The 18156-nt window shown below is 38.4% G+C and overlaps 1 protein-coding gene across 5 annotated transcripts in view; it reads left to right on the top strand.

Moving 5' to 3' along the window:
* Nucleotides 1-1007: 1007 nt before the first annotated feature.
* prom1b (prominin 1 b) overlaps nt 1008-18156 on the top strand; it is a 34015-nt gene continuing 16866 nt past the window's right edge. For all 5 annotated transcript variants that reach the window (XM_062433323.1, XM_062433314.1, XM_062433305.1 and 2 more), the window contains exons 1-11: nt 1008-1640; nt 11742-11803; nt 13003-13029; nt 13127-13332; nt 15665-15785; nt 15880-15943; nt 16069-16158; nt 17012-17229; nt 17349-17423; nt 17540-17603; nt 17871-18030. In XM_062433323.1, the coding sequence (XP_062289307.1) occupies nt 1370-1640; nt 11742-11803; nt 13003-13029; nt 13127-13332; nt 15665-15785; nt 15880-15943; nt 16069-16158; nt 17012-17229; nt 17349-17423; nt 17540-17603; nt 17871-18030 (1358 nt within the window). In that variant the 5' untranslated portion in view covers nt 1008-1369. The remainder of the gene's footprint in view (nt 1641-11741; nt 11804-13002; nt 13030-13126; nt 13333-15664; nt 15786-15879; nt 15944-16068; nt 16159-17011; nt 17230-17348; nt 17424-17539; nt 17604-17870; nt 18031-18156) is intronic.

The raw sequence follows: 18156 nt of genomic DNA, 5'->3' as shown, positions 1-18156 counted from the left end.
GTCAATCAACTGTAAAGACTCATCCAGCCATGTGCCTCAAAGTGCTTGGGGAGCTCTTTCATACCATCAGCCATCAGACAGACAACACCACAGCTCCCAGTACCTCCCACTCCCACTAAAAAAGACCTTACTATGTTAATCCCAGGGACATTGCACACATGCATATAATCTCAGGAACTTCTGCATATTGCACATGTACATATTGCAGATTTATAGCGATTGTTTACTGTATATAGTATTTTATTTGATTTATTTGATCACCTTCACCCTTAAACAGCTACTTTTTTCCACTATACTGCTGTGCCAATTTGAATTTCTCCCATGGGGGATCAATAAAGACACATCTTATCTTCAGGGTTGGGAAGGTAACTTAGAAAATGTAATTAGGTTACAGATCACTCGTTACCCCATTTAAAATGTAATAAGTAATGCAACTATTTCAATGACTTAATCAAAGTAATGTAACTTATTACATTTGATTACTTTATGATTACTTTTCTAATTGTCTAACGAATGTTTTAAACTGTTTGGAGTAAGTGTACCCATTAAGCACCAAAATCTAGGTTCAGGTGTTTTTCATGATTTATAAGGGAGGTCATTTCTTATAAAGCAAGATTTATCTCTCATTTGAAAATGTATTCATTAGTTCACGTGAATTTAGGCATATACTAGTTAGCTTTTAAATAACTGAATAGAAAAAGAGATAAATGCACTGAAGCTTAGTTGTCCCACATTAGTCAATGTCCCACATTACCCTAATCCACCCTACATTAATCTGTATGAAAGGTGCTATATAAATAAAGATTGATTGCTTGATTGATACGAATAGTACAAACTGAAATTGAAAGAGAGAGAGAGAGAGAGAGAGAGAGAGAGAGAGAGAGGGAGAGAGAGAGAGAGAGAGAGAGAGAGAGAGAGAGAGAGAAAGCACCTGGCAAGCTTTCAATGAGTACGCGCGTTCATGTGTTTTTCTCGTGCACGCGGATTACGCACAGAGAGAGGAGAGCCGCCGGTGCACCGAGCTGTCCAAGATCTCCGGGAGTCCGGGGGGGAAGATGTCTAGGAGTCCGCTACCACAAACCAGGAGCTAACAGCTGCTTGAATCTCCTCCAGTGGATGTTGAGTATTAAACTTTTCCTCCGGACGGTTGTCGGTGCGCTGCAGGGATTTAAAAAAAACAACAACCATAAAACCACCTGGAGGGACGGCAGGTGTCCTCTCACTTCAGCTCTTCTCCCCTTCTCTCCATCTGCCCCGCTGGACTGTAGCGCAACTGGGGCTTTCTTTCTTTTCTTTTCTTTCTTTCTTTTTTTATTTATTTTTTAGCTGTTTTATTGCTTTACGAAGCTGGACTTGTCTTTTCTGAGCCATGTTGTGGACAAGGTGGCTCGTCCTGCTGCTCTGCTGGGGGGGCACAAGCGGCGAGCAGCAGGCCGATGAGAGGGACGGGTTCCCGGCTGAGGTGCGGGCGGACTCCCGCAGACAGCGGTCCCCTCCGCCGGTGGAGCCGCTGGACTTTGGTTTTGTACCGTCGTCTGTTTATGATACCCACGCTTACTACGAGCCAGGAGCCGTGGGCATCCTCTTCCACATGGTCCACGCTTTTCTCTATGTCATTCAACCCAACTCCTTTCCCAAAGGTGAGATTAACTCCTCCATAGTCCCAAAACCTATCCCCCGTCCTTCTGTCTCCATCTCCAGCGCTTATTTTGCTCCTTTTTCACAGGATTTCTCTCTCATGATGAGGAACACAAATTATTATAACTATTATAAGTCGTTCTGGATAAACACATCTCTCAATTTCATGTTAAAACCCCTTTCAGGCTTATGTAAAATGTGAGTGTGGTCATAACAGGTGTTACAACAGCTTCTCAAATACTCTTTAGGTTCAGTCACCTGATTAGAAACCTGTTAGAAACCTCAGGTGTACTGCCACTGAAAATGTATTTAGGGACACATTATGCATTTTATGTAAGAATTCTGACCCCAAAGCATTAACGTAGGGATCACAAATTTCACTCCAGAGGACATGGTTGTGCCAAAGATGACCAGTATAGGCTACCTGGAAATATAAATCTAGTCTATACATAGCAAAAGGTGTTACCTACTATATTAAGAGTGTGGCTTAGGGTTGGGCTGCATGTGTACTTTTAAATCACACTATATATACACTGTATGTTATGATGTAGAAACTCAATTGGGTAAAAGTTTACAGATGAGTAACTAAATTGGTTGTCTGTTAAAGAAGTTCTTTTAATATGTTGGCCATAAAGGTGCCAATGATATTAAAGGAGGGGCTACCATGGTGTGGCAAAATCTCTGACTGACACATGTCAATTGGGGTGAAGAGAAAGCAAAGTATCTGTTTTACTGTAATGGACATCCATCACAATGCCACTATGAGATGTGGCAGCAGGAATTGGAGTTAAAGACAGTGGATTGGGTCTAAGTATATGATGATAATACATTATAATAACAATTATCAGTGCCCAGAATCAGTTTTGATAGCTGTGATAGTAGTGTATAATGTCTGTAGAGAGCTAACAGTAGCAGTCAGTATTTGGTCAAACCGTCAGATTTGTATGAAGTCTAGCTTAGGTGCTCCCAACCTGGGGTCAGAAACCCCCTCCAAGGGTTCCAATATATATGTCAAGGGTTATAAGCTCATTAAAGGGATAAAAAAGGCAAATGTATAATGTTTTGGTTACATAAAATAGTTAATTTTTTCACATTTCCACCTTTTTTCTGTAAAATACTGGATATTCTTACATCTTCTGGTCTCTAAAAAAACTCCTTTAAATGAAACATCTGAGAAGTAAAGCTAACTCTTTGGTTTAAGTGCTTACAACTCATGTGAGCAGAGGCTGTAACCGGTGTCAATGGTTCACAAGTACAGATTTCTTTGTTTTAAAGGGTCCCACGCCAGAAAGGTTGGGAACCATGAGCCTATCTCTACATCAAAAACTAAACAACAAAGTCCAAAAAACCTCAAAGACACCGCTGTGGCAGGAAATATTTGCACATTGGAGCTGTTGTGAATCTGTTACAAATCTTCCCCCAAAAAAGTCACTCCTCCCCAAGTGGCTGCCCTCAGGTAACACGCTATGGGGTCAAAAGGTCATGTGCTCAAAAGGTCTGCATTGCATTGATGGTCCGTTGATCTCATATTGTTATGAGCAGATTAATGGAGCAAGTACTGGATCAATAGATATCATAAGTGATCCTCTCTGGGCTCATGGTGATAAAAAGGTGATCAGGTCTGCCAAGTAATCAATACACACACACACACACACACACACACACACACACACACACACACACACACACACACACACATAAACAAGGACACATTTACACACAAAGACTCTGCTCTCTTGCTCCCATAACCCATTGATGGATGTTTGGAGTTGCACCTAAAAGTGGTTTGTTTGTGTACTGCATGTATAACTATGAGTGGTCACGTTGGAGGATGACACCAAGCAATAGGATTGAAGGTTTTAAGTTGCTGCCATTTTAGTGTTCAGGGTTAGGGCCGCTGGCTAGGTAATCAATTAGCAGATCAGCGATTAGAGGAGGCTTTCTCAGTCACCTGCATCACTGCGTAATACCTTAATCCACTGGACCATATGCTGCTTCTGCCAGGGACTCTCCAGTATGATTCACTGTCTCACACACGCACAGGTAGACCACCTGATGTCACACCGCCCCCACATCACATATCATAGGTATTCAAAATCACACACACACACACACACACACACACACACACACACACACACACACACACGTAGACTGAGGTTAGCTGTTTATACCTGCATTGCATAAAGGTATAAAGGTTTGGCAGGTTAATCAAAAAACGTGACACTACTGAAACTGAGCCCATTCCCAGCTGGCAGCAGCAGAGTAAAGAAAACCTATTAAAAGCTATCTGTTTGAATACTTAATTAATTATAAAACCATTAAAACCACAATCCAATCTAAACACAGAAAGGTTACATCAATATTTGTTGAGACAGATACAACAGTTTGAAACTTTAAAATGTGCAAAAAAATGTTCAATATGTCTTTGGTACAAATTAGAGACTGAATTGAAAAACTAACATATTCTACTAATTTTAATATTTTTAATTTTGCTTAGCATAATAGCTTTGTTGTACAAACATTTTTTTTACTAAAAATGTACCCAAAGTTACGCTTTTTGTTCCCTCTTTTCACTCTCTAATCTACGTTTTTTTTTTTTTTGTGAGGAATAAACGAAAATTATTTTAATATCTTTACTTGTTTTATGAATTAACAGCCGCTATTCAGTGACGTATCTTCAACCTGCTTGTAGTTACACTGTCAGTAATTGTTGGGTTTTTTAAATCTATTTTCAGGGCGAGGACTTTGAAATTATGAAAACATGCAGCAAAAATATAAATTCATGCAGGTCAGGAAAAAAACCCCAGTAATAATACAAATAGCATTTAACTACAAAGGAAGCAGGTTTTGGAATGCTGTAGGTGAGAGTAACACAGCTATTACTGTTCAAACATCTTCTATCTTTTACAGAGCGATCTCTACACATTGAAACACAATTTTTATACATGTTGCTATATTAAAAAATGTTTTTTTGTTTCTGCCTTGTTGGGTAAAAAGAAACTGAACTGAAACAACTTGAAAGTAACACCCACATTCATAGTATATAAAGTAGTTTTTTCAAGAAAACTACCTTGATAAGACATTATGGTTGCTTCTTTAAAAAATAATATAGAGAGATTATTTCTATCACAGGTTTCTAATAATCAAGATTTCATCCTGTAATCAAGAAAAACAGATACAACTAATGATTATTTTTTTAATGTACAGTGAGGTTTTTTGTATTAGTAGTATATTTGTATGAATATAAATTAAACAGTAAGTCATTGAATATTTTGTTGTATTCTCATAATGTACTCTTCCTCTTAATCATAACGTGATTTCCATCCTCATTCAAAACACTTAAAAACAAACTAAAAGTTAACGACTGTCTGTGATTGGCTGTCACTGAGAAAAATCTTGTGACATCATCGATTAGCATCTCTGGCTAACGAACGTTCTGTGTATGTTAAACAGGAAGATTTACAAATGGAAAACATGAGCATTGATACAATTTACTAATCAATTATACTGTTTTGTTGTTTTTTTTATAAAATATCGAGATTTTTGTAAGAGAAGTAGACGTTTTTGTACTTTACGAGCTGATATATAAACTTTTGTACTTTTAGACAATATTTATGGTTGTATTTTACTTTAAAACCAGTCTTGTATTTAATTATGTTGTCCTGTAAAACGGTGTTTCCCATCACACTACAGTGAGGCTTGAGTCAGGTCATAGTAAGCTGTTGTAGAGTTGATGGGTCGGGGCCAGGGGTTAAGATTGGGTGAAGGTTAACATGCCGAAAAACAATTTCAGTCAGAAAAATGTCTGCACTGCATAATCTCCACATCACATTTACATCAATCAGTTGGATCGATCAGTTTGGATTGTCTAAAGTGGATCAATCTTAATCATTAATCACTCAATAATCTGTTCAGTCTGATGCAACCTCTCAGTCCTCCAGCAGAGCCGCTCACAGCTACGCCTTTAATAGACAACGAAATGAGTGAGAGTCATCGTTGGTCCTCCGCCGGCACCGGCTTTTCCTCCTGACTCACTCATCCCTCGTTACAAATCTGTGGATATGCAGTGAAGAAGCATTTTGGGCTCTTTCACTATGCAAGTCTTATCCCTCCTGATACACACACAGAGAGGGTAGATTAGAGGATTAGCATCCACAGGGCTAATGCTAGCACTGCGCAGTTACCACTACTACAGATGGCATTCACACACACACACACACACACACACACACACACACACACACACACACACACACACACACACACACACACACACACACACACACACACACACACACACACACACACACACACACACATACTGAAAGTGGGTCATAGTCCTGGTATTTGTCTGTTTGTTTTAATTACTGTGATTGGTGGTAGACAGGTTGTTTATCAGGAAGCAAGTGTCTTAAATCAGATTGCTAGTTGTCTAACAGGGGTACGTGAGACAAGCCGAGGGTGGAAAGACTTCCCAAAAAGTCTAATTTATCATGTATGAATGTTTTAACCTTTACATACAGTTCATATTCTGACTCATGATTAGTCTCTGCACCAATTCACATTCACAAATTCCCCATCATTTATTAATAAAGGTTTGATTAATCCTTAATGAAGCGGTCAGACAGATAATAGTGTATTATATTTATCTATGTGTAAAAAGACATTCACAATTACTATTTTATGGTCCAGGAGAACATTTTGTAGAATATGAAGAACAGTGATTTTTGAATTTTTGAATAAACGCAGGACAGATTTGGACTTTTGCATATACAATGTATGTATGTAAAGGTTAAATAAATGTGCTTAAAGGGAGTTGCCATGAAGTGCTCATAAATCAAGCCCTTCTTTTCTCTAAATCCACCCTATCCAGTTTCTTTATCATGTAATATATAACGTCTGCCTCTGTGGGAAGTGACTAATGAAGTGTCTTGTGCAAAAAAAGGGGGAAAAAGACACTCATCTCACATAATCCTCTTAGTTATATTGCTCTAGCTCACATTGGGCTGTGTGTAACTTTCTTTCTTTAGCTCCCAGTGTCATGAAAAACAGAGCGCTTATAGACTTGTGTAATACAAGCCTCAAGACTCAAACATAGATTCCAGGTGTTAGGATTTACTAAATATGTGTTGGCAAAGCTGACATGACTTGTGTTGTAATGCGAAAACCGCTCGGTCCACACACCCTACAGAAGGAGTGTCAAACATACGGCCCACGGTTCCAGAACTGGCCCGTCAAGTTGTCCAATCTGGCCCACTGGATAACTTTGCAAAGTATGAAAATTGCAGAAAAGTTTCTAATCAATTCTCTGAAAAAACATTGATTGCATATTGTGGTCATATTTTAAACATTCATATATTGAACATTAATCAGCAGCCTCTGTGCAAAATAATCTGAAAAAGAAACTAATATCAAATTTAGGCTGTTTGTGGCCCTTAAACTAAAATGAGTTTGACACCTCCGCCCTACAGCATCACGTCTTCTTCACGTTGTGGTTTGTAATGTGTCGTTTTGTCAAAGAAACTAAAGGAGTGACTGAGCCACAATCAATATTTGTCACACCATAATTTTTAACTGGTTTAAAAAACATTCAAGCCTGCTCGCTGTCTTGTGGTAACGTTAAAGCAGCAGTTCCCGACCTGTGGTCGTGATCAAGCAGTCACAATATGACTAACTATATAGAAAACTAGAAAAATCACACTTTACTGAAACCATTTGATGTTTCACTTCTTGTGAAAGTGAGAGGGCTGCTCCTCGATTGTTAAACATCTTTCACGCCTCTAAAAATCACTCAAATGAAACAGTCAATGACTGGGCGTAACAAGCAAACACAGTTTTGTTTTAACGAATGAAGACAAAAAGGTTGAGAATATAACCTGATTCTTATTGAGGCTGACACCCAAATAAATGCAAAAACCCAAACAGGTAATATTATACACAAACATGAATAGAAAGTATAAATGAGGTGCAACATTACATTTGTATATATATATATATATATATATATATATATATACACATATATATAATTTTATTTTTACGACTATTTTATTGCTTGTATACTTATTATTTATTGTTCTTTACTCTTTGCCCTTTCTGCAATAATGTAAATTTCCCCATCGTGGGACTAATAAGGGAATATCTTATCCTTTTTGGTTGAAAAATATAAAAAATGTCTCCTGATGGGCAAACTATGTAACTGTGATGCTGTTTCTAAAGTATCTTAAACATAACTTAAATGAGTCTTAATTTCAATAAATACTATGTATCAAATAGAGCTGTGCGATATGACGATATATATATTGTATGATGACAGAAAAACGTCCATTATTTAATTTTTTTCTCTATCTTTTATATCTTTGTGACTCAAATCACTCGTTTACAGCAGTATTTTTGACATTACATTGTTAAACTACTCTTCTTCGTAACGAGTGTAGTTGTCATCAAATCTCTGACCAACTATTGATTAAATGAATTAAAATGTGCTATATCGGGATAAGTATCGTTATTGGAATATGAGATTTTAGTATCAAACATATGGTTCAATACTGATATAAGCTGTCGGTGGATCTATCTGTCAGGCTTTAGTTGAGAGACACTGCTCGAAACTGAAATGTATTAATGATTTTGCTCAGCACTTTTCTCCACCAATAACTCCACTATCTCCTCTAAATGTCTTTTTTTAATTGTTTTTTAATAGTTTAAGAATGATCTTTTAACTTATTCATCCATAGAGAATACAAAGTGTTAAAGTCGGGAGTTCTATTCAGGGAGCTAACACTGTCCAACATGGTGCTTAAACCCTGGAAAACCCTCCTGCTGGATAGAAAAGAAATTCAGAGTTCAGTGTAGTTAAAAATAGAAATACATCCTGTTAAACGTATTTAACATTTTTACCATGAAGTTATTTCTGTCTGTTTAGATTTTGCTGCAATCTAAAGGAAACTCTTATAGACAAGAAGTCGACTAATGCACTCCTGAATTTCATTAATAAACATGTTAGACATTTCTTTCAGCCTCTTTAATTTGAGTATGTGGGGTTAAAAGTGTTCCTGTAGCTTTTTCTTGAAAAAAAAACACAGCAACAGACACGTTTGTTGGGTTGCGTAAGGTTCCGTCACCTTCTCAGAGCAGGTGAGTAATCTCTCCGAGCAGGTCAGCGCGGGGGATTGGGCTAGCTTACATTTACACTTTACAGTAAGAGGGTTGTAGGTTCTGACTTATTTATCATAGCAGCTGAGCAGCAGTAGGGTTTGATGGTTTGCTGTTGATGCCTTTAGTCTTAAAGTGTCTAATAGGGTATGTTGTGCTTGTTTGTTGTGTTGTGAATCCATTTTTTTGGGGTCCAGTTTGGCCAACTGTGGATTCTTTAAATAACCTTCATTATGAAACATGCACAAAATGTTAAATAACCATAATTGACACCTAAAAAGTTGCTTTATTGAAACTAGATCCTCAAAAAAAAGCACAAAAAATAAGAAAATATCACATTAAAATCTCAATAGAGAGGCTGTATGTTTGATGTCTGCCTCCTACATTATCGCAGCGGACACTTGAGTTAATGTTGGGCGGTGGTCTTTGCTTATCCTTTCAGGTCTAATTCTGATGGTTGTTTATCCTCCTCACTCCTTTCATTTGCAGTGGCTGCCTCTTATACTGGGTCACTGAACTAAGCTGTCTAAGCTTAAACTGCCCTCGGTGGCTAATGCTAACTAAGTAGCTGAGCAACAACAGGTGGCATCAACACGACTCAGATGTGCTCATCATATGCTGCATCTGCAGGGTTAACACACAGAGAGGTGTATCCTCACGCTAGGTGATGGTCTGAGATTTTTTTTCAGTCAAACTTGTTTTATGGACAGCTAAGAAAAGATCGGAGAAAAGTGAAGCGGGCGTCTCACAGCATGAGGAGGAGGATGGTGTTGAGAGGATTATCCATATGGTTGCAAAAGATGCCCCAAATCACAATCCCTTTTACTCACCAGAAAGGCTTATTCAGAGACATTTTTTGAAAACTTTCACATGCATGATTTAGAAGCTGTTTACTTTGCAGGCAATTTTTCAACAAATGCATTAAAAACTGTGCAAAACAAACAAAATACACTCACTGTCCTCTTCATTAGTTACACCTGTGCAATCTAATTCAATCCAGTACAAAAGCTCTGCTTTAAATTCTACATTTAAGAAGCTTTTATATTTTCAGTTTTTGTTGACATTGGCAGGAAGGCGATAATTCTACTTTATGTTTATTATTGAGGTCATAGTGGGTGATGGTGGTGTATTAGGCTGCATTAAATTGAATGGTGTTCCTAATATTTTGTCCACTCCACACCATTAACATACATGAGATTATTAAAACATTAGGAACACCAGTCAATATAATTCACCCCAGTGCGCCGCCACCACTTAGTATGACCTCAGTAATAAACATAAAGTAGAATTATCACCTTCCTGACAATGTCAACAAAAACTGAAAATGTACAAACTTCATAAATGTAGAATTTAAAGCAGAGCTGTTGTATTGGATTTAATTAGATTGCACAGGTGTACCTAATGAAGTGGCTGGTGAGTGTGTATTTTAATGTAGTTCTGGCAGCAGTTTTGCTTTTGGGAAATTCATGATAAATGGTTCACATTAGGACTGCGACTAACGATTATTTTCATTATCGGTTAATTGTTTTGTTTATAAATTTATTAAAATTAAAATTCTAATTTAAGAAGCGTTTTTCTTCACTGAAACGACTTAAACAATCATTCGATGATCAAAATAGTTGCTTGTTAACTTCCTGTCAGCTCTAGTGTGCATCTTAGACCCCAAGGCCAGCAGGAAGCGCCCCTAAGCAAATATTATTTAGATTAAGATTTGTTTTGTATACACAGAATAAACAGTATTAGTAGTTTGATTCATCAAACCTTTTTTTTAAAGGTGAGGACACACGCATACGAACAAATCTTCACGGAGCATTTTAGACTCAAAATGCTGAAATATACCTGTAAATGCTTGAATTTGAGCAGGTGTGCAAGCATAAGGCCAGACACAGACAGTGTGTGTGTGTGTGTGTGTGTGTGTGTGTGTGTGTGTGTGTGTGTGTGTGTGTGTGTGTGTGTGTGTGTGTGTGTGTGACAGCTGTGTCAGCATGTACATGCTAAACTGGCCTCCATCTGCTTAGCGTGTGCTGTGGCACCTCTCGTATCTCTCACAGAAGACTTGCTATGAGACATTTCTACATTAATGAAAAAAAGAATACAAAAGTGGAGACGTCTCACCTCTCCTCGTTAGGATTGTTTTCCGAATGAATTGATTATTTTGTTTAGATGTGGAAAATTTAACAGACTAATGGCAAACTGTGGGAAATGCTGTCTTTGTTGTCTGCATAACTTCAAGCATCATATAGTATTGAATGTTCATATACAGTATATTTGTATATGAATGTATAAATAATTTTGTGTGCATGCTTGTGTTTAGTCGGGGTGTAAAGATACATTGATTTAATGATGAGCAAATTAAGTAAAGTGAGGTGGTTTGTCTCATTTTTGTATTAAATCAGCATGTGTGTGTGTGTGTGTGTGTGTGTGTGTGTGTGGGTGTGTGTGTGTGTGTGTGTGTGTGTGTGTGTGTGTGTGTGTGTGTGTGTGTGTGTGTGTGTGTGTGTGTGTGTGTGTGTGTGTGTGTGTGTGTGTGTGTGTGTGTGTGTGAAAAAGACTCGTTGTTTACCTGCTGACTAACAGTCTGGGCGAGTCACCGTCCAGGTAGGCTTAAGGTTGGTTGACCTACATAAACACAGAGACAGCTGGACGGTCGTTTGGCACTAACTACGCCACACAAACACACAGCTGTCAGAATATCAGGAAATACAGCGGAAATACTGATCTCGGAAATTAGAAAAAAAAGAAAAGAATCCGTATAATCTGTGTTGTGTTTTTTATTTATTTCGTACTCACCAGTTTAGCTTTTCAAATGTTATACTGAAGGTTATTTGATTGTCTGTAAATCTGGCTGATTAGACACCTCGACCCAACTGTACTTCCTGTAAAACACTCTTGCATAAAGGATTATATTTCTACAGATTGAAACACTATTTTTCTTTATTTTTTTTCAGATCTGATTGTTAAAGTCATTCAGCAAAACATGGGAGGAATCAAAATAGACGAATGGAGAAAGGTATGTTTGATTTAAATTCAATAATCTTGACAGTGCAGCGCTACAATAATCTACCCAGTACTTAGAAATTGATTATTTTATACATTTTATAGCTTTGTTGTAAGTGGTGTTTTTGTTTTTTTTCAATTAAAGACAATGAAATATGTAAAACCCATCGACATCGTCACTGTGATGTCACATGTTGGTTTGTGGACAGCTGTTTTGAAGGCTCGAGTTTAAGAGTTTCCGTGTGTGGACGATAGGGTGAATCTGACGTAGATATAGAAATGATTCCATTATCTATGGCCTAAAACCATTAAAACATTTACTTAACCGAAAATCTGAACAGTCGACTCCTTCAAGGGTCTTTTAGTACCACCACACGCTGAACAAGACTTCTTTTATATGATCAAAATGTTACAGTTATCTCTCATGAACTGAAAACATGCTGTGAAATAGCTGCAGCTCGGGTTACGCCATTGTTACGTTACATTATCAAAGTTGTCACATTGTCACTCTGGTAGCTACTGGCCCATCATAAGTTAGCCACGCCTTAAAGCATACCCTGCTTTTTCATTTATTTCACACTAAATGGGAGCATAATTTACAGAAGGAATATCAATCAAGTGTGAATTGATCTCATTTTCTCATAGACTTTACAATCAGACTTCTTTTTGCAACCAATGGAGTCGTCCCTTGCTGGCCATTAGAAAGAGCACAGTGCACTCACTTCACTTTTTAGATCAGGAGCTACCATAGATGTATATGGAGAGGGGGTCTTTTTATACATATGTTATACTTTTTTAATATTAAAGCACTTACAGTAAGTACCTAGGTAACAGTAAAAATCACAATCAGATAACATTGTTGTCGCTCTACTTAGATGTCATCGAGACTTTTTGGGGGATTTTCTTGCTTTCAGTTTTAAGTTTTTTAATTTTCTGTCTTTTTTTTCTTCTTTGCTCTTGAAGTTGCCTGCACGTCCCTCTTTATAAGTGGGAATTCTACTACCTCCTTATCTTGTGGCTGTCAAACTGACATTTTTTTTGTGTTTCTCTTTGCTTTCTTCTTGCTACGACTTTGTGTGCAAATGTGTGCTTGTTTATGTGTGTGTGTGTGTGTGTGTGTGTGTGTGTGTGTGTGTGTGTGTGTGTGTGTGTGTGTGTGTGCGCGTGTGCTCTTTCTCCACACATCTACGTGAATGTGATACGGCGCCACAGCCAGAAAACGTCGTCCTATTGCTACAGGTAAACTCCTCTCTAACACTATACACTACCATGTTGGTATAAGGAGACAATCTGAGGGCTGTTGACTGATGAATGGATCGATGCTCTCCTCCCGCAGTGGATCCACTACCAGGCTGGTTTCCTATTATGTGGGTTAATCGGTATCGTCTTCGTGATCATCGTCCCCGTCATAGGCCTGCTGTTCTGTGTGTGTCGATGCTGTGAGAATTGCGGAGGGGAGATGCACCAGAGACAGAGGAAGAACGCTGACTGCCAGCGAGGGTTTTACACCGCCTCACTCGTCGCCACTACCATCTTCATCATGTGAGTCCTCCTCTTCTCTGTCTTTATCAACATAGTGATGATAAAGATGAATATTTCGTCTTTTCTGATTATGATTCTGTGATTCTGTACACACCATGTGCATGTAGAGTTGCATATACTTTGGCATACATTTATTTTCAGATATACAGCTGAAAGGGAAGATAGTAATCATTTATCTTTTTAAACTTAAAGTCATGAACCTCTGAGGCACAATTCTGTACACTGTGCTTATGTTTAATGTTTTTTCCTTTCTCTAAAAGAGAGATAAATGCAGTACATAAAGATTGTTCCCTCTCTTTCAAGGAACCTCCTTCCCACACATAACAGATTCATACAAAACACATAAATTATGTATATTCACCATATCTAACCTACCATTTTAAACCATGTTTAAAGCTTTACAATATAAGTGTCATCTCTTAATAACTTCATAGTCAATCCCGGAGCTACCATCATAACAGAAGCAAAGTACCTTTAACCATGCAAGCAAGTTTGTTACCTAATGGTCACAAAAGTAGAAAAAGACAGGAATGGTGTTTAGCTGTTTAAGTTAAGAAGGTATAAGTACATTTAAACAGGAAAGTAGGGGTCAGAGGTTGTTTAAGCAAGTAATTATCTTGCAAAAAAACTTTGTTTAGATGTCACATAACAACAAACACATATTTCATTTTCAGATGATTTTATAGTGCTACAAATTGATTTTAATTTCAGTGGGAGTACAAATATATAATATAGTATCCTCATATATACAGGGCTCTTCACATTATATACTTACACATGCACATACAGGCTTGGACGTGCATGTAGTGTACCTGCTCTGTGAGGCAGGTGCAGGGTCAGAGAAATGTGATCCGAACCGTGCAGGACAGTTAGGCGTTAGTGATATCACTTGGCTGACTGTGAGAGCGCTCTCTGTATGAATGAGTGCTTTCACATAACACACGCATACACACACACACACACACACACATTCAAATATGTGTACACAAAGCTTGTAGTGGCTATTTGGAGATGTGGAGATATTATCTGATCAGGGTTTTATCCTCTCACACAGCAGATTCTCTCTCTTTTTCTATCTGTCTCAGCTTGTGTTGTTGAAAAATGAAAGTCTAGGCATTTTTTCAAGTGCTAAAAGGGCACTTTTTAAATAATAACAAACACTAACATTGTTCCTTATACTCAACCAAAATGCCACATTACACAACATTTTTTACAGCATTATTCACCTTGCTTCAGCTGTACGGAGACTTTTCCTAATTTTTTTTCTTACTATACTTATTTTGTCACAATATATTGCAACATAGAATTTGGGTGAAAGCCTTTATCCATCATTCATTTTCCTTGTTAAATCTGTGGCAGTCACAAAGAACACAGATCATAAAAAGAGGCAGATGACTCACTGAAGAAAGCTTGCGGGGAAGTTCAAGATTATGAATCTTACTAAAAGTGCTTTACGGAATGATACAAGAAAAAAGAAAATGAGTTAAAGCATAAATAAAGACAGCATCCAGCGCAAACCTCATTTCAGCAGTTGGGTGTTCCAAATTACTTTCTAAAAAGAGGCTCAATATTTGGAAAGTGGCTGTTATATTGTGTACATTTATCAATATTTCAGAAAACTTTTCACCTCACAGTAAATAATGAGTAACAACTGGACAAGGTTCTTCCACAGCAGAAAGTCATACTAATGTGTGTGTTAGATCACAAACTGTCGACTGTAAAGAAACCAAAGCAGCCTACTTACCCTTCATCACTCAGGATTACAGTTTTATCTGATGAAGGTCTGAGGCCATAAACATTCTACACAAGTAGAAGTGATTGACAGTGTGCGGAATTCTTTGGTTTCTTCACCTTAAGCGACTTCAGCATCTGGATCAAACCTGAACGTTATATATGAAGACTACACCACCAGATACTTGGCTTATTCCCCGTCATTCATCTGATCAGTCAGATCTGACAAGACAGACACACAGAGGGCGAAAGAGAAAAAGGCTTCTTTTAAAATACATATTTAAAGATAGAGGCCAGGCATTCATCTGTGACACTCAGGTGTATCCTTACCTCAGTAAACCTTTATCCATCATTCATTTCCATTGTTAAATCTGTGGCCGTCACAAAGACAGAGGATCTTAAAAAAGAGATAAATGACTCGCAGAGGAAAGCTTGCATGGAAGTTCAAGTGTCTGTATCCTTACCTCAGTTACTTTTGAAATTCAGCAGATATCCAACTCAGTGTAGCCATGCTGCCCTCTGCTGGTTTAAAGTGATCATTACAACATTTAGCTTTACTGAATTTAACCTGTGTGTGTGTGTGTCTCTCTCTATATTTCAGTGTGGGAGTGCTCATTTCCTATGCTGCGAACCACAACATCAGCGCCCAGATCAAGAGCACTCGTCGGCTCATCAATACCAACATGAGAGACCTGAAGACATTTGCTAACAACACGCCTGCGGTACGAAGTCACCCTCACACTAACACACAACCAGCAGTCACGTTTGACTGTGTTTCCTCACTCTAATGTTACCGTGTGTCTCCTGCTCTTGCAGCAAATCGATTACTTGACAGCGCAGTACACAACAGCAAAGAACAAAGTCCTGTCAGATCTTGACAGTAAGTTGAACCCAAACTTCTGTCTCTCACTTTGTTTGCCCGAGGGGGCCTCTTGTGTTTACTGAAGCAATGTGTAACTGTAGTGCTGCCATCAAACCATCTGATCTTTCTGTGTTTTCTGGCAGACATTGGACCTTTACTGGGTGGGAGGATTCACAGTCAGCTGGAGAAAGAGGTGGTTCCCTCGCTGGACACTGCCCTGCGTATGGCAGGAGGTAACGACACACACTCTGTATCAGTTTTGAATATGAACATAGTGTCACAGTGTGGTGCTCATGCTACTGAGTCGCTGTTTCTATCACCACATCTGATTGGATTTGGTCCAAAGTCAAGGATAAATCCTCTGAGCCATGAAACATTTTTGTTACTCTGTAAGATGTTTTGTTATGTAACGTGCTCTGAAACTGCTAAACAGTTCTGGCAAAACTACATTTTTATTTCAAAGACAAAATAATATACTTTTGTGAGGTCAGATGTGAGAATAATCTTCAAAAATAAAATAAAATGTTGACTTGTTTAAACTAGTCTAACAATAAATTAAAGTACATGAACTGATGCCATACTTATCTGGTGACACTTTAGCAGCTAAAGATGTGCAGTTTTCTCTTTTATTCATATTACTACAGATTCCTGGTGGGGTTTTTTCGTCTTCATTTTTTAAAACTCTCCTTCCCTCTTTTATTTTCTTCCATTTGCTTTTCATCTTAAGCTAAAGTTGAGAATGCCATCAAAGGTAAACAGAGCTGATCTGGATTCAGTGTCATAGTGCTCGTGACTCGTTGTCAGTGGATTCTTTCGTGTTAGAAACAGTTTTTGATGCTAAAACAGTTTTTTCCTGTAAATTAGTTTTTTGTTGTGGTTTTCCTTTGTGGATTGTGGACCTGTGATCAGTGTAATCAGTGTCGTCGTAATATTTTTGGTGTTGGTTGCATTATGTGTGTATAGGTGTAAGTATACAATGTATGAGGCTCAACAATTTGACGACACAAAACCTCACACTATTGTAGATATTCTTGGTAAAATGATCTATTGTCACATGCACAATCATCCCAACCTTCTTGTTTGCAGCTATGCGGGAGACTAAGGAGGCCCTGGAGAATGTCAGCTCCTCTTTGGAGGTACTCCAGGAGGGGACAGGAAAACTTCAGAGCAGTCTGTCTGGAGAGCGCGCCTCTCTGTCCAACACCCTCTCCGACCCCGCCTGCACCAACGGAGCCGTGTCTCACACCTGCAACACCATCCGCTCCACGCTAGCCCAACTGGGAATCAACGCCGACTATTCCGGGGTAACGAGACGTTTCACCTTTTCTGACACAAAAAAATGGGAATCAAAACCTGAAACTAATTTTAATTTTAATTTATCTTCATATTTATTAATCAAGTTCATTCACTTCCTGTCTATCAGCTTCCAAGTGTCAGTCATGCTCTGGCTAATGTCGACACCATCCTGAAAACAGACCTCAGTAATGTTGTACAAAAGGTTTGTCTTTGTCTCTAGCTCTACATCATCTTCCTGTTCAGCTCATGACTGTTTCACCCACCAAAGTTGATATATTTTTATTTATCACCTGTTTTCTCTTTTCTCTCCACCTTCAGGGTTACTCATCGTTTAATGATACACCAAGACTGGTTAAAGAGCAAACCAAAAATATTGTCGCAGGTACATAACTATGTGTGTGTGTGTGTGTGTGTGTGTGTGTGTATGTATGTGTAGTATTCTTAAATCAAGTGTCAACAATCTTTTACATTTTTTCTTCTCTCATCTTTACCTGCATTGTATTGGACACCACAGCTCTACCTCGTAAGTCCTGTTTGTCCCTTTTTGCTTTATAATAAAGCTCCATCCTCCTTCCTCCTGATTCTGAGACCTCTGAGTTGATCCGTTTGTGTGTGTGTGTGCTTATTTTCTGTTTACCTCTGTGTTTAGGAGTGAAAGGCATGCTGGATAAGATCAGTGCAGAGATCACCGGTTTCTCCAAGATGTTCCCAGTGGAAGCATCTCTGGCCAATTTCACCATTTTCCTTAACCAAGGACAGAAGAACATTGAGGCGTATTACCCACAGATCGACCAAATGGATTTCTACAGGTATGTGTGTGTGTGTGTGTGTGTGTGTGTGTGTGTGTGTGTGTGTGTGTGTGTGTGTGTGTGTGTGTGTGTGTGTGTGTGTGTGTGTGTGTGTGTGTGTGTGCTTGTGAGCATATGTGCATGCAA

This window comes from Scomber scombrus, chromosome 2 (genome assembly GCF_963691925.1).
Source record: "Scomber scombrus chromosome 2, fScoSco1.1, whole genome shotgun sequence".
Taxonomy (NCBI): Eukaryota; Metazoa; Chordata; class Actinopteri; order Scombriformes; family Scombridae; genus Scomber; species Scomber scombrus.
The sequence above is the reverse complement of the archived record's forward strand: the minus strand, read 5'-3'. Positions and strand labels throughout refer to the sequence as shown.